The sequence below is a fragment of the Canis lupus genome, chromosome 1, assembly GCF_048164855.1.
Source record: "Canis lupus baileyi chromosome 1, mCanLup2.hap1, whole genome shotgun sequence".
NCBI lineage: Eukaryota > Metazoa > Chordata > Mammalia > Carnivora > Canidae > Canis > Canis lupus.
Window position 1 is genome coordinate 100,536,969 of NC_132838.1, and position 27,873 is coordinate 100,564,841.

At 47.7% G+C, this 27,873-nt stretch overlaps 1 protein-coding gene across 25 annotated transcripts; it reads left to right on the forward strand.

Annotated features, from left to right (window-relative positions):
- Window positions 1-82: 82 nt before the first annotated feature.
- Window positions 83-27,615, forward strand: LOC140638827 (uncharacterized). 25 transcript variants are annotated; one of them, XM_072841744.1, is made up of 9 exons: window positions 83-2,992; window positions 3,654-3,689; window positions 5,083-5,242; window positions 11,859-11,985; window positions 12,499-12,589; window positions 13,268-18,966; window positions 19,847-20,512; window positions 23,678-23,804; window positions 25,166-27,615. In XM_072841744.1, exons 8-9 carry the CDS (start codon window positions 23,771-23,773, stop codon window positions 27,094-27,096), a joined length of 1,965 nt encoding a protein of 654 aa, XP_072697845.1. In that variant the 5' UTR covers window positions 83-2,992; window positions 3,654-3,689; window positions 5,083-5,242; window positions 11,859-11,985; window positions 12,499-12,589; window positions 13,268-18,966; window positions 19,847-20,512; window positions 23,678-23,770; the 3' UTR covers window positions 27,097-27,615. The 25 variants fall into 25 exon arrangements, with proteins under 25 accessions (XP_072697845.1, XP_072699888.1, XP_072628742.1 ...); XM_072843787.1 differs by having other exon boundaries at window positions 11,859-11,948; XM_072769156.1 differs by lacking the exon at window positions 83-2,992 and adding an exon at window positions 3,033-3,317.
- Window positions 27,616-27,873: the final 258 nt, after the last annotated feature.

Sequence of the window (27,873 nt, forward strand, 5' to 3'; positions counted from 1 at the left end):
CTGTAACTGAAGTAATGTAAATTTCAGCTCTTATTCACAGGGGCCTGGGATGGCTGTACTTGTGCTAACGCTGAACTTTTTTTTTTTTTTTTTTTTTTTTATTTATGATAGTCACAGAGAGAGAGAGAGAGAGAGAGAGAGAGAGGCAGAGACACAGGCAGAGGGAGAAGCAGGCTCCATGCACTGGGAGCCCGACGTGGGATTCGATCCCGGGTCTCCAGGATCGCGCCCTGGGCCAAAGGCAGGCACTAAACCACTGCGCCACCCAGGGATTCCTGCTAACGCTGAACTTAAAGTGGAATGGCCTTAATTTTTCTCGGCCTCCACAGACCAGACCTGCGATATGATTTTTCTAGAAACATCTTATTCCAACAGTACCTCCTTATCTTCCCTTCTATATGAATTACCTGAAAATAGGCAAATGCCCTTTCTATATGTCATGGTAAGTGGGTGGGGATGGATCCATCATTAAATGGTATCTAATAAGCTAAGAGCTGATTCCCTGGGTTCATAAGAAACTAAGGGAGGCAGGATCGGGCAGGGGTGGGGGATGGCAAGACCTGTTGGTACCATGTCTACCCACACCAGTGCAAAATATCTCATCAGGGTCAAAGATTCAGTGTGGCTGCTGCTCACCCTCTGCAAACATGATGCCGTAGGGGTGCTGGGACAGGCAAATCCTGTGCAGAAAGAATCCAGACATAGACCTAACATCCAGCCATCTCTTAGGATTAGGCTTCCAAGGATTATTTACCAATACATGAACATCTCCTAACAGCTAAACAGAAGCTAGCACTAGGGGACCCAGCATGGGGAGAGTAGTTACTAGATAAAACTTGAGGTCAGAGAGGTAGGAACTAGACATCAGGAAGAGAAGGCAAGAGGAAGCAATTTTCAAAAAGATGTAAAGAAAGTTGGACTGAGGTTGAGACAATGACTTTGGTAACAGGATAGTGATATCATACAGGACCATGGCTAGGCACAATCCAACCTAGACCAGGCCTTAGCCCACACCCAAATTTCACTCAGCAAGGCCCAGCCTCTACCGGGATTATCTTGTCATGGCCAGAATTGCACCTTTTCAGCTAGACACCCATGACTCCTTGTCATGCTCTGTCAAAATGACCTTGTGAGATGGAGTGGCCACAAGTCCTATGGAGGACAGGACAGGTAAGGCCCCTGCCCTGACTATGTGACCTTTCTGCAAAAGTCAAGAAGCTAGTTTCATCTTAATCATTAATGTTGAGGGAGGAGGAATGATGTAACAAAATGAAACTTTGAGAGAGGTTTTTCAGGAATAGCCAGGGGCTTCCCCTGGCCCTTCAATCTATCCCTTGCAAGCAATGACAACAGGACCCTCAGAGACTGGCAGTGGCAGTTTTAAGGAAGTATCTGCTGGAGAAAGAAAGCAGAATCCATGGCACAGAGAGACCATGGATTATGGAGCCAACCCCATGGATACAAACTGTGTATGCTCTACTTCCTGGTGGTTCCCTGGACATTCCACACAGTGTGACCTATGACAATAGCCCCAGGCTCAAACTTTCCCTAGAACCCCAACACAAAGCCTTTGTCCCCGCTGTTCATGACAGACTCATCAGTTTGTGACAGTAGATTGCATCATCATTCTATACCAGCATGCCTATAAGGCTTGCAGTCCCACTGAGGAGCCTCAGCAGTGTGCAGAACTTCTCTGGACCCTTCCCTGTCACATCCTCTCACATTTTTTTCCTCCTCAGGACCACCACCTCCTAAGTCTGACCCAGGGCTACACCTCTGGTCTAGGGCATCATTACATGCCTGGACTATTGCTGAAGCTCCTCTCAGGCCGCCCTGCTTTTGCTCTTGCCCCTGTGTTCACACAACAGCCAAAGAAACCATCTAAAGAAAGCCTATACTGCAGCCAGAACTCTCCTATCAGGCTCTCTTTCCTCACCAGATGTGGTAAGTATTTGAGGTTCCCTGATGGCTCCTGGTTTAAGCTCACCAAGTCTCTGCATGTCTCTGTCTCTAACCATGAAAAACCCTTAAATTTTTTTTTTAATTTATTCATGAGACAAAGAGAGAGGCAGAGACAGATAGAGGGAGAAGCAGTCTCCGTGGAGGGAGCCCGACTGAAAAACCCTTTCAAGCCCCTCCCTCTCTTTTATGGCAGCATAATGACCAGTAACCTGGGACACAAAAGCACAAAACGAGAGTGACTCCTATCATCTCAGACAAGAAAATGGAAACGGCAGGAATCCCACGGCACACTCATCCACCAACGTCGGCGCTGCAGGACCTTGAGGTTAGGGGTACTGCCCGGCTTCTGTAAACAGGACCCTTCACTTGCCAAAGACTTCCGATAGCGCTACTGTTCCCATGGTAACCCGGAGACCGAGAAGAGAGACGCGGCGAGGGCACCCGTTGGGAATGGACCGCTGGAAAAAGACTTCCGCCCTCAGTTCCACCACGGCTGGTGGAGTCTGGACTGCGGGGAGCCAGCCCCTCCGAGCCTCCGTCTCCCACTCAGTAGGTGAGGCCCAAGGCGCCTTTCCTAGGAAGATCGCGGGGTTGGACCGGCTCTTGCGGAGGTCCCGGCGGACATCCTCCTGGGCGTCGGTTCCATTTCCGAGAAAATCGACGCTGGAGGAGGTGGGGACCATAGCTCGCAGGCGCAAAGGGCGCAAAAAGGAGCTCTCCTCATCTTCTACACTTCGAGCACCTCAAGCCCTGGATGCTGACCCCCTATAGTTTCCAGAACACGTCCCCAACCGAAGGATCCGGGCCTCTGAATAGGAGCACAGCCAGTCAAAGGAAAACCTCAGGGCAACGCCGGAAGTTCGGCCCTGGCCCGGCGTGGTACGAATCGATATGCCCGGCACAGCGCAGCATCTTCTGGGTAGTGTAGTTCCCACTGTAAATACTACTTCTAAGGGTCCAGCGGTAACGTGTCATCAGGACAAAGACCTAGAGGCACGACGAGGGATGTCGGGAATTGGAGGCCTGGAGGGTAGGTTGAACCAAGGCATGTCTGAGGCTCGTCAGCAGCGTTGTCAGAAAGGACCTGGCACGTAGGTCAGACTGGGTCCATTGCGCCGGGTGCCCTTCTGAGGCAGCACTGGTGGACTTGGCATAGCATGGGTAAGGGAGGTCTCCCAAGCTTCCGCCTGACGGGATTCCAAGCCCCAGTGTCCTAAAGCGAAACTGAGGGCGTCTGACTTGGGGTCATCTTTTTCTCTCCAGATTGGGAGAGTGGGGAGTGTGCACCCCATTTTTAGTAGCCTTGGAATGAAGCATGGAAGTTGTTCCAGGCAGAGGGACCTGAATGTGCAAAGGTTTGGAGGCCATCCAGAGATGAGGGCATTGGGGAAACTTGAAGTCCTTTACTTCTGGTGGGACCAGAAAGCTCCAGGGGATAAGGTTTCACGCTAGGCCTTTAACCTGAGGACGGTGTGACCTGAGATCTGTGAATAGAGGAGGGACATGATCTAATTTGAGCAATATACTTTTAGTTTCCATGTGGAGATGTGATGGGGGGGCAGATGAAGGTGGAAGTAGGTGGGGACAAAGGAAGGAAACAACTGCAAACATGGAGATGGTGGCAGCCTGGACTTCTGCTGATGTGGCAAAAGATGTGGGAGAAGTAATCAGCTTCTGGATCTCTCCTGCAGGCCGACCAGCTGGATTTGCTGATGGATCAAAGAAAGGTGAGAAATAGATGAGAGATCCAGAAGGACTCCAGGTTTTGTACCCTGAGTAGTTGAAAGAATGGACTGCCTTCCACAGAAATGGGAAAGGGGAAAGAGAAAACAGGTCCTAGAGGAAAAGTTGGGGTTGTGTCTGAGTTGCCTGAAGACAATTGAGTGGAAAGGTGATGTAAGCAAGACTCACAGGTCTGGTGTTCTTGAGAAAGGTCTGGCTGGAAGTGTCCAAGGAGTAATGGGCTAGGTAGGGGCTTGGACCAGGGTAAGGCCTGGGTACCAGATTTAGGAGGTAGGATTTAAGGGCCTCGGTTACAGACAACCACTGGAGGAAGAGAGGGGACTCTGAGGTTGATACTGGAGAGCTAGATGAAGTTAGGCCCAGGATGGAGATTAAGGGTGATGATCACAGATGCAGTTTCAAGGAGGCTTGGTTTCACATAGATTTGTAGATACCAATTGCCATTTGCCCACAGTCCCTCTGGCTGTTATGTGCTGAGGGATCTCTAGGAAGCTTGAGGAAAGAACATTGGAACAGATGACAGGGCCTCAGGATGTGACAAAAAAGACTGTCTAAAACCTATCAGGGCCAGCATAGGGGGCCCAGCACGGAATCAGTGTCTCAGATGAGGAATCCTGGGGGAGCTCCTTGAGTGTACTGGGGAGAGGTGCTGGGGGGAGTATCAGGGAGGTGGCTGTTAAGATGGGAACTAGGGCAGCCCGGGTGGCTCAGCGGTTTAGTGCCACCTTCAGCCCAGGGCCTGATCCTGGAGACCTGGGATTGAGTCCCACGCCGGGCTTCCTGCGTGGAGCCTGCTTCTCCCTCTGCCTATGTCTCTACCTCTCTCTCTCTGTGTGTGTCTCTCATGAATAAATAAATAAAATCTTAAAAAAAAAAAAAAAAAAAAGATGGGAACTAGAGGCCTGGATCACACACCCAGAACTTGTACCATAGTCAACTGCCCACCTGCTTGTTATTGCAGGGTTTGGTGACCTTTGATAACATTGCTGTGGCTTTTCTCAGGAAGAATAGGGGACCTTGAGAGGCCAGAGGGGCCTGTTCCATAATGTGATTCTAAGGACATTCTTGGGTTCCCCGTAAGGGTGTTTTTGGACTTGAGGTGGGCATCAGGCTTTGCTTGCTGACCATGGTCTTGTTGGTAAATGTGTTTCACTCCAGTGGGTCCCTGTTGAGTCCATTGGGACCAAGGCCCTTCTGGATCTGGCTGAGAGACAGGCAGAGGGAGAAGCAGGCTCCATGCAGGGAGCCCTATGTGGGACTCGATCTGGGCTGCAGGCGGCGCTAAACCGCTGTGCCACCAAGGCTGCCCCATAAAGAACTTAACAAAAAGTCGTAATTATAATCTGAAATTAATCCCCCCCCATAAAACTGTTTTAGGTTCCTCTGCTATCTGAAAATTAAATGTCAGTGAAAAAATACATTTTTGTGGAAACAGAAAGTCAAAAGAGGAAGTAGATGCAGTGCAGGAGTAAGAGGTTGGAGTGATATGAGGAAGGAAGAGCCAAGGAATACATGCTTCCTCAACAAGCTGGAAAAGGTAATGAACAGATTCTCTCCTAAAGCCTCAGAAGAAACCAGCTGTATAACACTTTGGTTTTAGCCCAGCTAGGTTAATTTCACACTTCTAGCCTTTAGAATTGCAAGAGTAAAGTTGTGTGGTTTTTTTTTTTTTTTTTTTTTTTTTTTTTTTTTTTTAAAGATTTTATTTATTTATTCATGATAGTCACAGAGAGAGAGAGAGAGAGAGATTGAGGCAGAGCGAGAAGCAGGCTCCATGCACCGGGAGCCCGACGTGGGATTCGATCCCGGGTCTCCAGGATCGCGCCCTGGGCCAAAGGCAGGCGCCAAACCGCTGCGCCACCCAGGGATCCCAAGTTGTGTGGTTTTAAACCACTTGGTTTATGGTAATTTGTTACAACAGCAATAGGAAACTAGTACATTCCCTGTGTAGCTCACAGATCCTGAAATGCAGGATTTTAGAAGTGGGTGGGCACTTGTTTCCTCTGGGGATTTGGAGCCTTGGTGTTATCAGCTTTCTATCCACTTTGGCACGCCTATCACTAGACTGAGGCCTGAGAGAATCCCATTTGCAGATAAGCTAGTGGAAGAAGCTGCCTCTTCTTTGCATGCACCTATCTTGTGGATTAATCTCTGGGAAGACACCCCTGTGCTGTGGCCTGGCTGGGTTCCCTTCTCACCCAAATATCAGTCTCTTTGCTCTTCTCTGGAGCCCATAGAATCATTTCTGGGTGTGCCCGACACACAGATGTGAAGAAGTACCCAACCCACACCAAGATCATCGTAAGGCACAGAATGGAGGAGGGAGTGCCATCTGAGCAGAGTTTGACTGTACCACATAGAGAATGGAGAGACCAGAGCCTAGAAGGCAAGACCACTGCCTGCAATACCTATAGAGGCTCAGCTCATGTCTAAGGCCAAGGTCACTGAGCAAAGTTGTCCTGCATCATGTGCTCTTCTCAGTTATTTTCCTGATAGTAATCATCTCTCCAACAGAAACCAGGGAGTTTTCTATTGGGGAGGCTGGGTTCCTGGTGACCTTAGCAGATGTGGCCTTCATGGCTGATCAGTCTTAGACCAATGAAGCATGGTTGCCCCAACCCAAAAGTGGAGAAGAGAAGCAGGAAATTTAAACATGGTTGCCAAATCTGGCGTGTGTGTGTGTGTGTGTGTGTGTGTGTGTTTTCTAGAGAACCTGGAGTGTCAGATATCTTTGTGGCTTTCATAATTTTGGCATCTATTTAATAGCTGTGTGAGTTTTGGGTGGTAGGCAGAATCATGGTCCCCTGAAGATGTCCACACCCTAATCTCTAGAACCGGTTAATATGTTACTTCCTATGGTGACTTTACAGATGTGATTAAGTTAAGGATCATGAAATGGAAAGGTTATCTAGGATTATCTAGATGAGTCCAGTATAATCACATGAGTACCTAAAAGAAAGAAACACAATATAAACTATTTTTAAAATTCATAGTTCTGCATGTCAGAAGTCTGACATTTGTGTCAACTGCTATAAAATCAAGGTGTAGTCACTGCTACATTCCTTTTGGAGGTTCTGGGGTAGAATCTGTTCCCTGGCCTATTTCAGGCTCTAGAGGCTTCAATATGCTTTAGTTCATGGCTTTCCATCTTCAAAAGCAGCAATGGCAACTTGAGTCTTTCTCATATTGCAGCACTGTTGACTCTCAATCAGTACTGCCTTCCTGTTCCACTTTTCAAAAAGATTTTATTTATTTATTCTAGAGAAAGTGACAGAGTGTATGAGTGCAAGTGGGGAGAGGGGTGGAAGAGCAGAGAGGGAGGGAGAGGGAGAGAGAATCTCGAGCAGACTCCATGCTGAGCATGGAGCTTGATTGCATGACCACAGGATCATGACCTGAGCTGAAACCAAGAGTTGGATGCTCAATCAGCTTAGTAACCCAGGTGGTCTCATCCCTGTTCCACTTTTAAGGACCTTTGCTATTACATTGTCTGCCCACCCACCACCTCAGATAATCTAGAATAATCTCCACATCTCAAAGTCAGGTGATTATCAACTTAATTCCATCTACCTTAAATGGTTCCGCCTTGCCATGTAATATAACATATTTACATGTTTTGGAGATTAAGACCTGGATATCTTTCCAGACATCTTTGGGGTCATTATATTCTGCCTACCACAGTACAAGAATATACTTTAAAAAAATTTTGAACATTGCCTATATGTCTACTTGCTAAATCAAAGATGAGTGCATTTTATATTTTTAATATATGTCAATGATAATTTTCTAGGGAGGTGTTTCCAATTTCCCCTCCCCTGGCAGTGCTGTGAGAGCCTTGGGACCATGATGATAATGATAATGATAAGAACAATAACAATAACTCTCATTTATTTAGTAGTGTTTATTATTATTATTATTTAGTAGTGTTAACCTTAAAAATGAAACGGTTACCTTACCAGCAAAAATGGATTTACTTGGGCATAGCAGAGAATTGCAATTCTTTTTTTTTTTTTTTTTTTTTTAAGATTTTCTTTAATCAGGGACGCCTGGGTGGCTTAGCAGTTGAGCATCTGCCTTTGGCTCAGGCGTGATCCTGGGATCTAGGATTGATTCCCGCACTGGGCTCCCTCTCTCTATCTGTGTGTGTCTCTCTCTTGAGAGAGGCAGAGACACAGGCAGAGGGAGGAGCAGGCTCCATGCCGGGAGCCGATGCGGGACTCGATTCCGTGTCTCCAGGATCACGACCTGGGCCGAAGGCGGCGCTAAACCGCTGAGTCACCGGAGCTGCCAATAAAGACTTTTAGAAAATATTAAAAAACAAAAAAGATTTTCTTCATTCAGGAGGAAGTTAGAGAGGCTGTTTTGAAAAAAGTCTACTGGAGAAGAGTTCAGGGTGATGACAATTTCTCATTGGCTGAGTTGCAGGATCCATTCATTTCTTGTAGGAGATGCGATGTACATTTTTCCTGTTGGAGGCCTGTAATTGAGGATTCTTTCCTGTTGAAGATTCTTTTGTTCATAATTTTTTTTTGTAGGTAGCAAAGCAAAGTTTATTGGGCAATAGTACAAAGTGCCCCAAGAGGGAAGGAGCCCCAAGAAGGTTGCTTTCTGTTGGTAATTCTTGACTTCCAGTGGTACCAAGTGAGAGCTCCTGCTTCCACTCCATTTTACTGAGGTTCCCCTTTACTAAGTTTCACAGCACTGTATATCTGGCCCTGTGCTAAACACTTTTCATGTCACTTCTTACGAGGAAAGTCGTAGTGTTTATAAAATTACATCACTGGATTTTGAGTTACAGATGCTTCTGGGTAAGCATCAGAATCCCCAAGAGGCGGGTACCTGGGTGGCTCAGTGGGTTAAGTGTCTGCACATTTAGCTCAGGTCATGATCCTGGGGTCCTGGGATTGAGACCCATGTGGGGCTCCCTGCTCAGCTAGGAGCCTGCTTCTCCCTCTTCTCCTGCCCCTGCACACACTCTCTCCTCCTCTCAAATAAACAAAATCCTTTTTTTAAATTTATATTTATTTATGATAGTCACACACACACACACAGAGAGAGAGAGAGAGAGAGAGAGAGGCAGAGACATAGGCAGAGGGAGAAGCAGGCTCCATGTACCGGGAGCCCGACGTGGGATTTGATCCCGGGTCTCCAGAATCGCGCCCTGGGCCAAAGGCAGGCGCTAAACCTCTGCGCCACCCAGGGATCCCAAACAAAATTAAAAAAAAAAAAAAAAAAAAAAAAGAATCCCCAAGAGGGATTATCAAGGCAGAGAATGTTTAGGCTCATCCCAAGAACTTGCATTTCTAGCAAGTTCCTCAGTGATGCTGATGCTGATGCTGCTGATTCACGAACCACAGTTTAGGGACCATTGAATTAAAGAAACATTTATTGTTATTAAAACTCCCCATGAAGGAGGTATTATCTTCATATTACATCCTAGGAAAATGCAAAAATGAACCTGTTCCCCCGGGGTCCCTTCAGGGTTGGTCCTTCCACTCCAGAATGCGGTTCCCTGCATCTCTGGAGGAAGAAATCTGGAGTGGCCCCTTTAAGAGGAAGCTGAAACATACAGTTGGCATACTTAAGCACTATTCCATTTCCCAGTGCTCCTTGCGTTGCCACTTGGGCGTTGCCTAGGAGAACTCGCCGGCGCCTCGCGCCGGACCTCGGCAAGAACTACATTGACCAGAAGGCCACGGGAGATGGCAGTGAACTATAAGCCAATCACAGCACAGAAGAAGAGCTATTTCCTGAGGCTCACGGGACTTCCGGCGTCTCCGTCGTAGAAGTTCGTTTGCTTTTGGCTGGTAGTAACACAGCGCTCTTGGGGACGTGAGCTTTCTGTCGGAGCTGCTCTCCAGGCGCCTCTTTGGGACCCGGACAGAGAGGACAGTGAAGAGGATGGGTTCAGCTTCTGCGTTTCGTACCAGTCGTGATCTCCTGTAACAGGGTTATCCTCTTCTTCCGCACTCGCCCTCCGTCCCCTCTGACTGAGGCCCCGATTGCGATGGGTGGCGGGCAAGCACCTGGCCCAGTGGAGGTGTGGGGATCGGCTGAGCACTCAGGGCCTGCCCGGGTCCGATGGCGGCGGCGATGGCGCTGGTGGACCCGGCGCGGGTGAGTGGAGGGCGCCCGCCGCCCTCACTCACCGGACCCCGGGCCCATGATAGAGGGGAGTGGGGAGTCCCTGGACTCTTCCTCCACCTTCATTTCTCTTTCTTTGCTTCTGGGACCCTAGGATCACCCCAAGCCCGGGGTCCAGAGTCCTGGCTGGGGGTTATGTGGAAAGTTTCACCATTCTGGAATCCAGTGGGACAAGATGTGGGAAGCTCTTTCAGACATAGGAACCAGGATGTGCAAATGCTTATAGAGATGAAGCTGAGCTGGGAGTATCCAGGGAACTATAGGTCTTCTTTATGTCTGGTGGGCAGGAGTCAGGCCTGGAATGGCAGTCTGGGGAGCTTGGCCTGTAATCTGAGACTAGTGGGAACCATGGAAGGTGTGCGGTAGAGGAGAGGAGAAATGTGATCTGACACAGGTGTTCACTGGCTCCCTTTGGCTGCAGAGTGGAAAACAGAGGTGGGGTTGGGGGTGGGTGAGGTTTAGGGAGCAGAAAGGGAAGCCCATAAGGATGCTCTTTACTAGATCAGGTGGGTGATGGTGTCGGCCTGGTGACTGGAGTTGGTAGAAGTGGTTGGGTTTTGGATCTTTCTTTTAGGCCAGCCAGATTTTATGATGTGCAGAAAAGTGGAGGAGGCTGGGATAATCCCCATGGATTTTGGCCTCAACTAGGAGAAGGTAGAATTGAAATACGTCGATTGAGATGGGGAGGTTGCTGAGTGTAGCAGGTTTCAGGGAAGATCGGAAGGCAGATTTTTGACCCTGTCGAGGCTGAGATGTCCTAAAGACTTCCAGGTCATCTGGACATTGAATGTCTGATTATACTGAGGAATTCAACTTGGGGACATCCAGTTAGCAGTCAGCCTGTGAACTGAGGTGGAGCTCTGGCTCAGATTTGGGAGGGGGTATCTTTAGCTTATGGTGAAAGATGTCCCACAGGAGCAGCTGAGGACTGGGTGACTGGCCTGGGTACCTAGGCAGGGTTGGTGGGTGTCACAAAGTCAGATGAAGGGAGGAGCAGCCATGAGAGAAGGTGTGTGTATGAGAGGATCCAGAACGTGACCAAGATCCTTGGGATAGGCTGAAGCATATTGGAGATGCAAGCAACATGACAGTGGGAATAGGGCTGATGTTTATTTACTTTTCTATGGACTCACCAGCATTTCTTGGCCATCCTCTGTGGGACCTGAGGGTTTTAGTCAGGATAGCAGATTAGCTCAATGGTAATCACCTGGGGGTATCCCATGCCTGGGGTGGGAGGTGGTGGGGCCGGGCTTTGAATGTGCATTCTTACGAGGAGAGAGGAATACTGTGGATGGTGAGGGGACAGAATCAATAAAGGCAGAGAGACCTGGAGGTCCCAGAGGTCTTTGTGGCCCAGTCTGGATGGCTAAGGGATAAAGGTAGGAATAGGATCAATTAGAGAAACTCAAGGAAGGCTGGATGCCACCTCTGGAGGTTGGGACATTTGGAAGTCTGGGTCAGGATGAGATCCTGATTGACCTCACCAAGTGAGCCACATTCTGGACACCATTTGCAGAGTGATATGTAGGGTGAGTGGGAGGAAGATGTGCCATGGATGTTGGTGGGGTCTGGAAATGTGTGGTACAAAGATGGACGTGCACATGCAGAGGTGGTGTGAATTGATGGACTGGAGTCCTGGTACTGGGGGGCCTATGTGAGATGAGCCCCAGTTTGGTTGTTCTGGGAGTCAGGAACTGGGAAGCCAAGGGAATTGCCTGGTAGAGGCAGTGAGGCCCCACAACCAGGTCAGAGCTTGTGGCAACTACCTGCCCATCTCCCTGCTGTGTGAAGGAGGACATAGTGATCAGTGACACAAGGAAACAATGGCACCCATGGTATTGGAGCTTCAGGAGAAGCTAGGAGTGTGTTGGCAGGGGTGATTTGGGGGTCAGAGACTACCCACCAGACAGCATGTGGGATCTAGGTCTCGATCGGTTCATCTGTGTATTTTTTTGTTAGTTATTCTGCTGTCTTTGGTTTGGCTGACTTAGCTGTCCTCATCATGGCAGGGCTCGGGAACCTTTGAAGATGTGGCTGTGTACTTCTCCTGGGAAGAGTGGGAGCTCCTTGATGAGGCTCAGAGGCACCTGTATTGCAAGGTGATGCTTGAGAATTTGGCACTTGTAGCCTCACTGGGTAAGGCCTTTCCACCCCTACCCTCACCCCCAGCCTCAGTTCTAGTCTCTGTCCTTCTTCTTTTCCCAGGAATAGCTCTGTCTTCCTACAGCTGAGCATGGGTGTTGCTTCGTCCTCTGGACTATCTGCTGTGTGTGCAGAGCTGGGGCACAGGCACAGCCTGCTCCTTTCCCTGAGGAGCCCCAATATCTGCTTCTCTTTATGGGGAAGGGGTCAGGACTGCAGGGTCTCAGGTTGGCTGCCTGAGTTTGTTCAGATCAGTGGCACCGCTGTGCCCAGGTTCGTACCCCCTCTTTATATCAGGCATTTCCAGGAGCCTAGCTATGTCACAGACTTTAGACACCAACATGGTTATTACTTGTGGCAACCACTGGGCTCTTGCTGTGAGATACTTATTTTGCAACATTGAATTTTCTTCCCAGTTGCAAAGACTACATGAGCTCCCTGTGGTCTGTTGCAGCTTGGATTGCTGTTACCTGGGCCAGCCACTCACCCACCCTATCTTTTTCCCAGGACTTACAACCTCTAAGTCCTGTGTGGTTGCTCATCTGGAACAGGACAAAGACCCTGGGAGCCTGACAGAGTGGACATGTCTCCATACACTGTAAGAGAGACTGAGAGGGGGTCTGGCTCTGATGAGTGGGAGCCAGAGAAGAGGTGACATTGGGTCTGGGTTCAAGCTGTACTGGGCACCTTCCCTGTTTTCCACTCGTGTTTGTTGCTGGGGCCAGTAGCCATACCTTACTCCACTTTCCTTCCTCATTCTAGACACCACATTCCTGCCATTTCTGCTTTGTCCCTGGATACTGGGTGGTGGATGACTCTACTGCTCTGATCTCTGTGTCTTCCTAAGCCCACTCCACACCTCCTTTTACAGGAGTGTCCCATATTAACCCATAGCCAATGTATTATGAGATGTGCACATATCTCACGCATACAGGCTTTAAGCATCAGATCCCAGTTACAGCTGGATTTTCCTGGGCTCATGCACACTCCTCTCTGTCCCCTTTTCATATCAGAGATATGGTGCCTGCCTGTGTTGGTTCTTGCTGAAAGCTGAGGAGTTGTAGTCCCTGACTCTCCTCCCAGCCTGAACCCTACACCTGTGTTCTCACATGCTGAATCTTCACCTTCCTAGGCCTAGTACTGCACCACAAGCTGTACCTCACCCTGACTTGATCCTACAGACCCATTCCTAAATTTGTCAGATCCACATCTATAAAGGGGCTACCTCCTCCAAACAAAGCCTATATAAACTTTACCAACATTTCTCTGCTTTCAGGTTGTTGGTGTGGAGTAGGGGAAGCCCCTCTTGAACAGAGTGTTTCTGTAGAAGGAGTGCCCCACCCAGTTCAGGACCCCGAAGGCGTGTCCTTCTACCCAGAAGGCCAACACCTGTGACATGTGTGGTCTGGTCTTGAAAGACATATTACACTAGCTGAGCATCAAGGAATATACCATAGGCAGAAACTATAAAAGTATGAGGTGTGTGGGAGAGGGTTCTGGCTCAGTACAAACTCTCGCCAGCACCAAATGGAAGAGCACAGTGGAGAAAAACTCTTCACATGCAGGGAACATGTTAATGATGTCCTGGACAGCCATGACCTCCTGCAGCATCAGGCTACCCACAGCATGGGGAAGCCACACAGGAGCACCAAGAACAAGGAGGCCTTCCAACACAGCTCTAGCTGCCAGCAGCAGCAGGAAGTCCATGCCACACAGAAGCCCTTCAAGTGCAGCAATTGAGGGAAAGCCTTTCTGAAGGCCTTCATGCTCCTGGACCACCTGATAACTCACTCCAAAGAGAGACCTTTCAGATGCCCCACAGGGGGAAACTTCTCTAAATAGAACTTGACTGTTGTTGATCAGCAAAAAAATCACGCTGGAGAAACATCCCATGTGTCTAAGGAATGTGGGAAGGCCTTCAGGCACCTTTTTAAACTGAGGACACATCAGAAAGTTCATACCAGACAAATGTATCACAGTTGCAGTGAATGTGGGAAAACCTTCACCCGGAAACATTCACTCGTTCAGCACCAGAGTTCACACTAGAGAACGGCCTTAATGAGTGTGGCCAGTGTGGGAAGGCCTTCACTCGCAGCTTCCAAGTTGTTCAGCATCAGAAAGTTCACAACAAAGAAAGGCCTTATGAATGCAGACATGCCAGAGAGTCTTTAGCTGTATTGCCAATTTTGTTGAGCCCCAGAAAATACATATTGGGGAAAGGCCTTATGAATGCAATGAATGGGAGAAAGCCTTCATTAATAGCTCTCCTCTTGTTCAGCATCAGAAAGTTCACAACACAGAAAGGCCTTTTGAATGCAGTGAATGTGGAAATACCTTCCAGCAAACCTCCAAACTTACTCTGCATCAAAGGAGTCAAACAGGAGAAAGGGCTTATAAATGCAACCAGTGTGTGGGAAAGCCTTCAGTTGCCCCTCCAACCTTGTTCCACACCAGTGAATTCATACTGGAGTGCTTGGAATGTGGGAAAGCCTTCAGGCAAAGCTATGCCCTCATTCAGCACCAGAAGGTTCACACTTGAGGAAGGCCTTATGAGTGCAGTGAATGTGGAAAAGCCTTCAGTTATAACTCTAACCTTGTTAAACACCAGAAAGCTCACACTGGAAAAGGGCCTTATGAGTGCAGCCAGTGTGGGAAAGCTTTCAGTGAAAGCTCCATCCTCAGCACCAGAGAGTTCACACTGGAGAAAAGCCTTATGAGTGTAACAAGTGTGGAAAACCTTTCTATTATAGTTCAAACCTCTCTAAACACCAGAAAGGTCATACTGGGAAAGAGCCATCTGAGTGCAGTGAACATAGGAATGCCATCAGCCAGAGCTCTAGTCTCACTTAGCACCAGAAAAGTCACACCAAAGAAAGGCCTTAGGAGTATGGCAAATGTGGAAAACAACTAACCGGGGCATTCTCCTTATTCATCTTTAACGGGTTCACTCCTGAGAAAACTTTTGTGAAAGGAACCTTTGTGAAGAAGCCATAAGCCAAAAATTGGAAAATATCCCAATATCCCTACCAGGAGATGGCCAGAAACATAGGAAGCTTTCAGGAGCTACGTCACATTTTGTAATCTCCCCAGGTGCTTTGCCAGATTATATCACTGTCAGATGCCATCTCACTTCTACCAGGTGGCAGCCCCCCCCCCTTCCTGCCCGATAGCCTGTCATCTCAGCATACTTAGAGAAGGCTGGAGGGAGATCTTGTGTTCTCATTCTCTGGAGGGAGACATGAATGATGGCAGCACTTTGGGGTGGCCCCATTTTCCATCTCTGCCCTGTACCCAATTGTTATGGCATGGCCCTGACCTCTTTCTCTCCAAGAGGATCTGACCAGAGCCTGAGGACTTACACAAGTAGTAGTAGGAATTGTTAGGCAGAAAGACATTCCTCTGTCCTATGGTCCTTATACCTGCATTTAGAATCAAATTGACATGATACAGATTAACAGGAGAAAATAAAATTTATTAGGCATACATACAGGGAATCAACAGATACGAAATTCCAAAGACGGTGAAGCAACATGAAGCTAAGGGTAGAGGACTGAGGATACAAAGGGGTGAAAGCTCAGTAGCAAGAAGTTGAAAGGAGAGGTTTGGAAATATAAGCTTTCTCTATTATGTAGATAAATTCCTTAAGTAGAGTCTCTGTTAATAGTTCCCATCCTATTAGTCTCTCCTTTCCAATGAAAATTAGGCAGTTGTGGGGAAGGTAGAGAGCTGCTCCTTAATCTGTTGGGTTTTTATTACTTTTTTTTTTTTTTTTTTTTAAGGAGGCTCCACTCCCAGTGCAGAGCCCAACTGCCCCATGACCCAAGATCAAGACAGCTGAGCTAAGAGTCAGACGCCTAACTGACTGAGCCACCCAGATGCCCCTCGATTACTTTAACTCAAAATAATCTCTATGTCAAAGTGGCCCATCTTGGAGCAGCCTACCCTTGGCCCCTAAAGAATCTACCCAAGTGAAATGAAAACATATATCTACACAAAGATTTGTAAGCATATGTGCCTAGTAGCATTATTTATAATAGCCAGGAACTGGAAACAATTCAAAATCTACCAATTAATGAATGATAAATAAACTGTGGTATAGCCATACAAGGGAATATTATTCAGCAATAAAATGGAATAAAATATATAAAAATAACATGAATAAACCACTATGCTAAGTGATAGAAATAAGACAAAGAGCTATATATTATATGATTCCATCTATTTCTAAAGAGATTTATTTATTGACACACACACACACAGAGGCAGAGGGAGAAACAGGCTCCCCACAGGGAGCCCGATGAGGGACTTGATCCTGGATCCCAGGATCATGCCCTGAGCCAAAGGCAGATGCCAAGCTGCCGAGCCACCCAGGCGTCCCATATATGATTCTATTTATATGAAATATCCAGAAAAGGCAAAAGTGTAATATAGATTGGCAGTTGTCAGGTGCTAGGGATAGGAGTGGGTTTTGGCTATAAAAGTGTTCAAAGGAACATTCTGAGGCAATGGGTATGGGATGAGATAATAATGGCTGTACAACTATAAATTTATTAAAAGTCATTAATTATGCACTTTTAATAGGTGTATTTTATAATACAGAAATTACATTTCAATAAAGCCACTTAACAAACAGGAATATGGGCTATTCTTTCTCAAAGTCCTGGAGTTCCTGACCATATGGAGATAACCAAAAGTATCTACCCCACTAAGAGATGACAGGAATGCATAAAACATTGGTTAGGAGTATAGCTGTGGGAGATAACAGATCCTTAAGACCCTCTGACACCTAGATCTTGCAAGGGCCCAAACATTAAAATGCTGTCAGGCCAGGCTCTCTCATGTCCTATTTCTTCACACTCAGTATTCTCTATCTATAGTACTCATTTCATCCTTGTACAAACCAAGTAGGTGATATATTACTAGGATATGGCCTTCAGAGCACTTCCTTACAACACTGCTGAGGTGGGAGAGACAGTCCCTGAAACACATACCATCATCTTGCTTCTTCCAGGCCAACCACTGCCTTTTCTAGGGAGAACTCCAGGTCAGAAGCTTCAGAACACACAAGCTTCATTCTTTGCCAGGAAACATGGGATATAAATGCAAATTGGGTCACATCTAGACAGACATGCTCCATGCCTTGCTGCTGTGCACTGTCAACTGATAGGGACCCTGATGACCAAACTAAGAACACTTCTGTTATGTACTCAATGCACTCCTGCTAAACAGAAGAAGCTCAATGAAGGCATCATGGATGTCAAAGGCAGATTTCACAAAGTCCATAATGGGAAATTTACCCAGAAGCCCTCCAGATACTATCAGGCCCCTTGCTCAGAGTAGGAGTCATGTCCATGACAAACTCAGTCATGGGTGAGCACTATGATACCACTTCAATGGGTACAGGGCCACCACCATCCTTCCAGGGCAGGGCAAGCAGAGAACAGGGGCTGCTTATGCTGAGCCATCGGAGTTGACCATCAAACACAGAACAGCATTTTCCACAGCACCCAACAATGTGATAAGTGGTCACAAGGTACAATATGGCCCCTATAGGCTTCCGTACACACAAGGCAGTCATGGAGTGTCTCCACAGGTGGAGGTTCATCTATACAAGGTCCAACTTATGGCTGAAGGCTACTCGAGTAGGTTCTTTCTCAGGTATTATTGTTTTTATATTGAATGAAGTTTTTTAAATAGGTTAATTATTTATAATCAAATGCTAAAAAAGAAAAGGGCAGCTGAAGACTTTACTGCATTCACTGCTCTCAAATGGCTTTTTTCTAGTGAAGTTATTGGTGTTGGCAGCACAGGAGCTGTGGCCAATGGCTCTCTCATGCTGGCTGTACACACAGGAGCTTTCTCCAGTGTGAATATTTCTAAATTTTTTTTTTATGATAGTCACATACAGAGAGAGAGAGAGAGGCAGAGACATAGGCAGAGAGAGAAGCAGGCTCCATGCACTGGGAGCCCGATGTGGGATTTGATCCTGGGTCTCCAGGATTGCACCCTGGGCCAAAGGCATGCGCTAAACCTCTGTGCCACCCAGGGATCCCAGCACAGGACACATTAAGGGGAGGTCACTTGTGGAGAACCTGACCGTAAGATGACAGAAGGAGAAAGGCTGTGAGGCAAAAGACATGGAGGAATCAGCCAGGGTCAAGAGTCAAGGGAAAGTAGAACAGAGTGTCAGAAAGTGGTCAGAACGATAGAAAAGAGACATGGCTATTGGGCACCAGAGTAACAGAGGGCATAGGTCAGATACCACATGAGAGATCAGCCCACTTCTATAGGCCCTCCCATACCAGTTTTGCATTGACCAGGACTGGTCCTTCATGGGCCTCTCTGGTCATTGACTGATTCAAGATGCTCTGTACAGGTCTCCTTGCCAGGTTCAACTTGGGTGACCACATTTAGGGTAGTGTAGACAGTCATTCTTATGGTGGATCAAGTGGTTTGTGAGAGGTCAACTCCATGTCAGGGTAATTTACCCATGACAGAGCAAGGTGAGTGAGGATCACCCATGCATCTGGAAAACTGAACCTCACAAAATGAATAACCGGGAAAGATCTCAGCAGGAGATCTTTGACAATCATTGTCCCCACAATCATTGACCATGTCAGTACTCAGGTGCCATCACAGGAGCTGACAAGGGACAGCTGGCAGGAAACCTCCTGGAGTATGGAGGTATGACAGAGGGGACAGAAAAGCAACAGGCCCTGATGGGGTCTCTTGGCCAGATAATCACCAAGCTGGATGTGATCTGTTATTTGGATTGTGATATTTTTGCCCCTTGACAATGATGAAAAGGTCTCAAGGCAAAAGCAGTTGGGGTTGCTTATGCAGCATTCTGGGAGAAGAGCCATCAAGACATGGGCCAGCACCAGGACCAGCAACACATCCCATGGGGAACACATTTGCCTAACCTGGTGAAGACAGGACTATGCCATGGTAATAGCTCCACTTTTTCCAAAATAGGTATGTGATCTTCTCCTTAAGGATCAATGGGCTCTGCAACACCAGGCCACGAAACAGATGCATCTAAGCACTGGGCATGGGACCTGGAACTCCAGTCTCTGTCCTGCAGCTACTTCCCCTTATAGCTCCCAAACCTTGTTCCCTGACATCCCTGCTCACTCTCTGAGAATGGATCCTCCTCCTGGATGTGCACTCTTCCCAGATCCACCGGTCTTTGGACAGTGCTTCTCTTCTTCCACACCCATTTCCTCCACCTAACCACTGGTCCTTAGTCTGGATACCCCACATTCACCTCAGGGCCATTCATCTGTAACCACAACTTAAGGCTCTCCTTCCAAAATGCCATTCTCAGGTCCTTCCTTGGACTGTGGCCTGGACTTCAGAGGCCAAACCAGAACTCCCTGTATGTTCACAGGCACACGTGTCACCCCCACCCAGAGTCTCCAGACAAATCAGACTCTACATCTACAAATTCTAACTGCTTATCTTCCCCATAACCTCCTCCTGCCAACCTCCATCTCAATGAACAGCAGTACCTCTCTTCTCCTAAACACTTGGGATGGTCCTTTATCCACTATTTACATTCACTCCTATCAGGAAATCCTATCAACTCCATCTTGAAAATCTAACCGAAATCGGATCACTTCTCTCACCTCTCCTACTCCTGCTCTGTACAGTTTTCATAGCTGTCCCTATGAATACTGCAGCAGCATTCTCATGAATCTCCCTGTTTTCAGCCTGGCCACAACCCCTCTCCCACCAGTGTGCTCACTCAGTATGTTTACTTGGTATACATTGGGATACTTTCAAAATCCTAAATCAGATCATGGACATCCCTCTTCTTTTTTCTGTTTTTAAAGATTTTATTTATTCATTTCAGACAGAGAGAGGAAGAGAGCAAGCAAGCATGAGCAGGGGGGAGAGGCAGAAGCAGAGGGAGAAACAGGCTCCCCGCTGAGCTGGGAGCCCAATGTGGGGCTGGATCCAGGCACCTGGGATCATGACCCGAGCCGAAGGCAGACGCTTAACTGACTGAGCCACCCAGGCGCCCCGGACATCCCTCTTCTATTCAAAAATTTCTATGAGTCCCAGCACCCTCTACTCATGCTCCTGGTTCCTTGCAGTGGAAGACAGAACTTTCCTGAATGTCCTCAGATCAGTCTCACCTCTGAGTCTTTGCATAAGCAGATCCCTCTGCCGCTACCCTCTACATCTTAACATACTACATTATGGAATGAACACTTGGCATCTGCGCGAATCCCCCATGTCCTGAACGTCTAGGCCTGGAGCTCAGTCAGGGACTTAGAACACTGGGACTCAGAGTCCAGCCGGGTGGGTCACGCCCGCGGCTCGGAGAGCCTCCTGGACACCACACCGTCCATAGCCTGGCTCAAAGGTCCCTCGGTGCAAGACCGCTTCCGGACAAAACCGCAAGCCGTTACTGAAACTGCGGGACACCTGATGTGGTGGCCAGAAGACCGCGGCGGTTCCGGAAACGCCCCTCCCCTAGCCCATCATTGGTGCGCTCGGAAACGTCCTCTCCTAGGTGCTTTACTGGGAAGCACTGATGGGACCCGGTGAGGTGTTTTCTGGGTAATGTAGTTCGCGTTGCGTGAGCCGCGACCCGGCGGGCGCGAGTCCTCATCACCTAGGCAACGATACAGCCGCACAGCTACTGGCTCAGGGACCTAGTGTCGTAGTGGGCTGCCGGCCTCCAGCCGAGGCTTGCTCTGAGCCTGGGCGTTTCCGTTGTCGCCATTGCGCTCTTAACTTGGCGGTTGGTGGGCTGCTTGGCAGGCGTCCGTCCACTGGGACCAGAGATGGGGGTAGGGGAGTGTTGGAACTGTCACCGCACCACTGCACGCACTTTCACCCTTTGGGTAATGGCTCCTCCTTTCTGAGCCTTGGTTTCCCGGATGTAAAACGGAGTTTACGAGCCCCCGCCCTCCGCTTTCTACCCGCGGTCCCGGGAGGCAGCCCTCAGGTCCTCGGGCGCATTTGATATTGGGGAAGACTAAGGCCCTAAGTGCGACCGTCAGCCTGCTGTCACCCCAGGCAGTGAGGGTGTGGGGGTTTGCATGAGCCCACATTGTTTATTGTCCCTGTCGCCGCCTCTCACGGTCCCGGCCAACCCACAGCCTGACCAGGCCAGCAGCGTCGCTGATGGACCCAGGGCAGGTGAGTGGAAGGTGCCCCGGTTTCTCACCCGCTGGGATCCCTGTCCTGATCCTCGAGCCCCTGTACGGGGAATAGTGTGTCCAGGACTCTTCGCCTACACTTGAGTCTGGAGTTGAGTCACTTTTCCTAGCCTCCGGAATCCAGGCCGGAGCTTATATAGAGGGGGGTTCACTGTTAGTTGGCAGCCTCCTTAGGAGGAGCTTCTCTGATGTAATCTGACACCGACCCCATAGGCAGAGGGCAGGAAGAGAGTGAAGGAAGCAGGTCACTCCAGATGAGTAGGTGAAATTTTAATAAGCAAGGGCAGGTACATAGGAAGGCTGCCTGGGACAGCCCCAGAAATAGACCTCCACATTAGCCCACTGAATCTTAAGTTTATACAGAGATTTTAACTTGGTTCAGTTACAAATACCATCCAGATGGTTTCAGCACCGTATCACAATCTCAAAGCTGTGTCTCTGGGGGAATAGAAGATGGGAAGTGATGACAAGGACAGGAGGTGATAAACCTCCCTCTGCCCAGGCCAAGCTCATGCATGGGTCAACTGGCAGTCACATCTTGATGATCTCCCCCCAACATTCACATTTCTGGAATCCTATGGGATAAGGTCTGGAAGGGTGTCCCGGTCATGTGCAAATTTCTTGGAGGTGTATCAGTTGCAAGTGTTCAGGGAACTGCAGGTCTGTATTTCATCTGGTGGATATAGAGAGCAGGGGGTCAGATATTAGCCTGGAATGGCAAGCTAAGGAACTGAGTCTCAATTGTGAACATGGTAGGAGTGTGGATAGTTTAGAGCAGAGAAGGGAGATGATATGACTCAGGTTTAATAAGCTCCCTCTGGATCCTGAGTGGAAAACAGATTTAGTCAGGGGATGATGGAGGTGAGATTGGAGGCAGGAAGACCACTGAGCCTTCCCTTGAGTGACTTCAGTAGTTCTGGCGTGTGCTTTAGGACCAAAGATGGAAGTAGGAGAAATTATTGGCTCCTGAACTTTTTAAGTAGAGTGGACTAGATTTCCTGATGTGAGGCAGTGAGATACGAGGATTGACCCAGATAGGTTTTTCAGATGTGGAAATTAGAGTGAGTACATATCAGAGGGAGGGTAAAGAGTTGGATTTTGGCCATATTGTATTTGAGGTGTCCTACAGACTGCCAAATTGTGATACTGAGTATGCTTTATACCAAGTGCATGCTAGAGACATCCAAGGAATGGAGACTTGTGTGTGGACATTATTTATGGCTGTGGGTTGACCAGAATGGTGACCAAGCCTCTGACCAGAGACTAGACCTGGGATGAAAAAATGAAGCATGAAAGTAACAAAGATAAGATGACAGTGGGGCCTGAGGTGAGACTGGTTTACCTCTCTACAGCTCAGTAGGTATTTGTGGCCATCCTCCTTGGGGCCTGGGTAGTAGTGTGGTTTGGACTGGAGTTCCCAAGCCAGGGGTGGGGGGCAGTAGGTCTGGGATTTGTCTAATAGGAAGAGGGAGAACAGCTATGACTGGTGAGGGGACAGCATGTACAAGGGTAGAGGTGGAAGAGAGCAGCAGTGTTTAAGATTTACTCATGGCTCTGGAGAACTGAAGGCTAAAGCAACAGAGCTGAGAGGGGAAGCATTAATTAGAAGTGATGGCTGTTTGTGGCAGTGGTAGTTTTTGGAGATGTGGGGCAAGCCAGGCTGAGTGCTGGATCCTGGTTGCCTTTGTTGGGTATGCCACGTGCGTAGTTGGATATAGGGACTAGGGAGATGCCTGTGGTGTAGACAAGGAAAGGACTGGGGGGGGCGGGTGTTGGGCAGCCTGGGGGGCTCAGCAGTTTAGCGCCGCCTTCAGCCATAGGGGGCATGATCCTGGAGGCCCAGGATCGAGTCCCACGTCAGGCTCCCTGCATGGAGCCTGCTTCTCCCTCTGCCTGTGCCTCTGCCTCTCTCTCTGGGTCTCTCATGAGTACACAAAAATCTTAAAAAAAAAAAAAAAAAGGAATAGAGGGGTGGTTAGATATGAAGATGGTATGGTCCAAAGAGTGACATATACAAAATAAGGGAATGTGAACCAGTGTGCTCAGGTCCCTAGTAGTAGAGGCTTAAGGGAGAAAAGAGAGTCTGATTTTTTTTATACTTGGAAAGTGTGATATGGAAAGACAAGAGACACAACACAGGAGAGCTTGTTTACTATAGAGAAGGGATTCTTGGCCAGCTCAGAGCTCAGACAGCATTTGTGTGCCCACCTGCTTTTTGTTCCCCTGGATTGGATTTGCCTGGATACAGTGACCAGTGGAACTACAAGGAGAGAGGGACACCAGTGGTGTCAGGGCCTCTTATCTCCTCTGAGGTGGGGGCCTGAGGAGGAGGAGGACCTGCAGGTGAGTCAGGGAATGATGGACTGAGGGGGTCACAAGAAGAGGAGATGCCAGTGGTAGATGTGGCATAACTCTGAGTCATAGGCCAAGGGCCTGGATGTGTCCATTTAATGATTTTGTTTGTTTTTCAGCCTATCTATTGACCCCTTGGCTTAGCTGTCTTGTCATTGCAGAGCCCAGTGACCTTTGAAGATGTGGCTGTATACTTTTCTAAGGAGGAGTGGAAGCTTCTTGATGCTGGCCAGAGGCATCTGTACTACAGTGTGATGCTGGAGAACTTTGAGCTCATGACCTCCCTTGGTAAGGCCTTTCTGCCCTGCCTCAGCATGGTGACCAGCTTCTGTTGTTTTGCCTTCTTCCCATAGAAAGTTTTCTGTTCATTCCAAAGCTGGAACCCAGGCACTAGTTCTTCCCAGGTTTCCTGTTACAGGTGCTGTGGGTGCTGGGACTGGGCTGTGTGCACTCTCCCTGCCTCTCTCAACAGCCTCATGAATTGTCCCAGTAGCTGTTGGCCAGGTTGGGGATTGGGCACCTATCATCTGCCTGATGGATTCCACTCAGCTTGACCAGTTCCTGGCTGGGTGACCCAGTGTGGAGCCATGCCTAAATTCTGTCCCTTCCCCCCTGAGACTTTTTTTTAGAAATAATTTTATTGAGATATACCATAAAGTTGGAACTTTACACACTTTAAAGCGTGTAATTTACAGGTTTTTAGTGTATTTGCACAGTTGTATAAATATCACCATCATCTAATTTGAGAACATTTTTATCACCTAAAGAGAAATTGTACCCATTACCAGTCACTCCCCATCCTCCCTCACCTCTTCTCCCTCAGCCTAGGCAACTGCTAATATACTTCATGACTATATACATTTGCTTATTCAGACATTTCATGTGAATGGAATCACACAGTATATGTTTTTCTGTGAATGGCTTTCACTTAGCATAATATTTTTGCGGTTCATCCATGTAGCACATATTAGTACTTCATTCCTTTTCATGGCCACATAATATTTCATTGTGTAGATATACCACAGTTTGTTTATTCATTCATCAGTTGATTGGGCATTGTCTTGTTACCATTTTTTGAGTGTTATGAAAAATGTTGCTATGAACATTCAAGTAAAAGTTTTTGCATGGGTACATTTTCATTTCTCTTGGATAGATAAATAGGAGTGGAACTGCCAAACTATTTTCCAAATTGGTCACACCATTTTATATTTTCACAGCAGTGTATGAGTATTCCGATTTTTCTACTTCCTTATCAACACTTGTCATTGTTTTCCCATAGATATCCTAGTAGGTGTGAAGTGGTATCTCACTGTAGTTTTGGTTGCATTTCTTTAATGACTAATGTTGAGCAACTTTTCATGTGCTTATTGGCCCTTTGTGTGTGTGTGTCTGTGTGTGTGTGTATTTGGGAAATATCTATTCAAGTTCTTTGTCCTTCTCTTTATCCTTGCCTATAGTAAGGCCTCCTTTATTCTGTAGCTTGGCTAGGCCCTGTCATGAACAGTAGGCCCTTCACTCTTATTCTGGCCCTCTTGGCCTGTCACCATCCCTCAGACCCATTCCTGTATATGTCAGCCACTCATTTCTGTTGAAGCCACCCTTTCCACCAAGTGGAACACTCAGTTATCCAGAAATTTCTCTGCTTTCAGGTTGTTGGTATGGAATGGAAGATGAGGGGGCCCGTTCAAAGCAGAATGCTTCTGTAGAAAGGATGTCACAGGTCAGGATCCCTAGTGTAAATCCTTCCACTCAGAAGGCTGACACCTGTGATATGTGTAGCCCGTTCTTGAAAAACATTTTACACCTGGATGAACATCAAAGAACATATCCTAAGGAGACCCCCTACACATGTGGAACATGTAGAAGAGAATTTGAGTTCAGTGCAAACCTTCACTATCACCAGAAGGACAAAGGACACAGTAGAGAAAAGCCCTTCAGATGGGACAAGGACAAGGATTCATTTGTAGAAAACCTTGTAGTCTACCTGTCAGAGAAGCCCTTCACTTGTGGGGAAGGTGGTAAGGATGCCTTGGACAGCCATGACCTCTTCCAGCACCCAGCCTTTGGCAACAGCAGGAGACCACAAAGGAGCATAGAGTGTAGGGAGGCCTTACATAGCTCTAATCTTGAGCAGCTCACAGAAGTCCATACCACACAGAAGCTCTTCAAGTGCAACAATTATGGAAAAGCCTTTCAGAAGACCTCCACTCTGCTCAGCCCCCTGAGAACTCACTCTGAAGGGACAGCATTTAGATGCTCAACAGTTAGAAATTCCTTAGAAGAGAAATCAACCCTTGTAAATCACCAAAAATGTCATGATGGAAAGACATGTCATGTGTGTAAAGAGTGTGGGAAGACCTTCAGTCACACTTCTAAACTGAGGAAGCACCAGAAATTTCACACTAGACTAATACATGAGTGCAGTGATTGTGGGAAAACCTTCAACCACAAACTCACACTTGTTCATCACCAGAGAATTCACACAGGAAAAAGGCTTTATGAGTGCAGTGAATGTGGGAAAGCCTTTAATAACAGGTCACACCTCACTCGTCATGAGAAAGTTCACACTGGAGAAAGGCCTTTTGAATGCAGCAAATGTGGAAGAGCCTTCAGCCAAAGCTCCAATTTCCTTCGGCACCAGAAAGTTCACACTCAAGTAAGACCTTATGGATGCAATCAGTGTGGTAAAGCCTTCAGCCGCAGCTCTGCTCTCATTCAGCACTGGAGAGTTCACACTGGAGAAAGGCCTTATGAGTGCAGTGAGTGTGGAAGAGCTTTTAACAATAACTCCAACCTCGCTCAGCACCAGAAAGTTCACACTGGAGAACGGCCTTTTGAGTGCAGTGAATGTGGAAGAAATTTCAGCCAAAGCTCCCACCTCCTTCGACATCAGAAAGTTCACACTGGAGAACGGCCTTTTGAATGCACCGAATGTGGGAAAGCCTTCAGCAATAGCTCCACCCTCGTTCAGCACCAGAAAGTACATACTGGGAAAAGGCCTTATGAATGTAGTGAATGTAGAAAGGCCTTCAGCCGCAGCTCCAGTTTGACTCAGCACTGGAGAATTCATACCGGGGAAAGACCTTATGAGTGCAGTGAATGTGGGAAAGCCTTTGCTCACAGTTCCAGTCTCATTGAGCACTGGAGAGTTCACACAAGAGAAAGGCCTTATGAGTGCAGTGAATGCGGGAAGTTCTTTAGCCAGAACTCCATTCTCACTAAACATCAGAAAGTTCACACTGGAGAAAGGCCTTATGAGTGCAGTGAATGTGGGAAATTCTTTAGCCGAAAGTCCAGCCTCATTTATCACTGGAGAGTTCACACTGGAGAAAGGCCTTATGAATGCAGTGAATGTGGGAGAGGCTTCAGTAATAACTCCCACCTGGTTCGTCACCAGAGAGTTCACACACAAGAAAGGCCCTATGAGTGTAGCCAGTGTGGGAAAGCCTTTAGTGAACGATCTACACTTGTTCGACACCAAATAGTTCACACCAGGGAAAGGACTTATGAGTGTAACCATTGTGGGAAAGTCTTCAGCCGCCTCTGCAATCTAGCTCAGCATAAAAGGATTCATACCTGAATGGAGCCTTATGGATATGGTCCTTCTGAGAAGATCTTCAGCCAAGTCAAACTTCATGCAGCAGAATACCCACAGAGAAGTTACCTACTTGTACCACTAATGTGGAGAAGCCCTCAGAATGTACTCTACCCTTTCTGAGCAGCCCACAGCTGAACTATCTCCCCTTTCCAGCCTGCCTGGATCCAAATATTTGCAGCAATTATCTACATATACATGGAAAAACATCTCTCCTTCCTTTTTCCTGGAGGGATTCATGATTGTCCTGGATCCACTGGAATGGCTTCATTCCCATTGCCTCTAAGACAGGACGTAAACTAATCCCATGCTGGTTGAGGGGCCTTGAGGGATGTCCAGTTTGGGCTTCTCAGGAAGATGCACATTCCTCATTCCTCATGGATGTTGTCATGTCTGCATGTAACCCCAATGATGTGTCCACTGAGCCCACACATCACCCTCCCCTTGAATCACTTATCTTGGTCTTCTGTATTCTGCATAATAATAAAGAACTTTATTGACCAAGTCACTTTTTTTTTTTTTTTGAGAGAGAGGGAGGGAGAGAGAATCCTAACCAGGCTCCATGCCCAACACAGAGCCTGATGCAGGGCTCAATCTCACAACCCTGAAATCATTACCTTATCTGAAATCAAGAGTCAGATGCTTAACTGAGCTATCCAGGTACCCCAATCAAGTCAACTTTAACCTTGACAGTTGTGGTAGGGTAGGTTGAAAAAAGAAGCAAGTAGAGTGAGGAATGGCTGAGACAGAGTACCCAACAAC

Excerpts from the sequence above, each read along its gene's own strand:
- LOC140638827 (XM_072837256.1), top strand. The coding sequence starts at position 21,045 with ATGAGCCCACATTGTTTATTGTCCCTGTCGCCGCCTCTCACGGTCCCG. Across the intron at positions 21,145-23,660 it reads CGCTGATGGACCCAGGGCAG|CTGTCTTGTCATTGCAGAGC; the intron begins GTGAGTGGAAGG and ends CCCTTGGCTTAG. Across the intron at positions 23,805-25,165 it reads TGAGCTCATGACCTCCCTTG|GTTGTTGGTATGGAATGGAA; the intron begins GTAAGGCCTTTC and ends CTCTGCTTTCAG.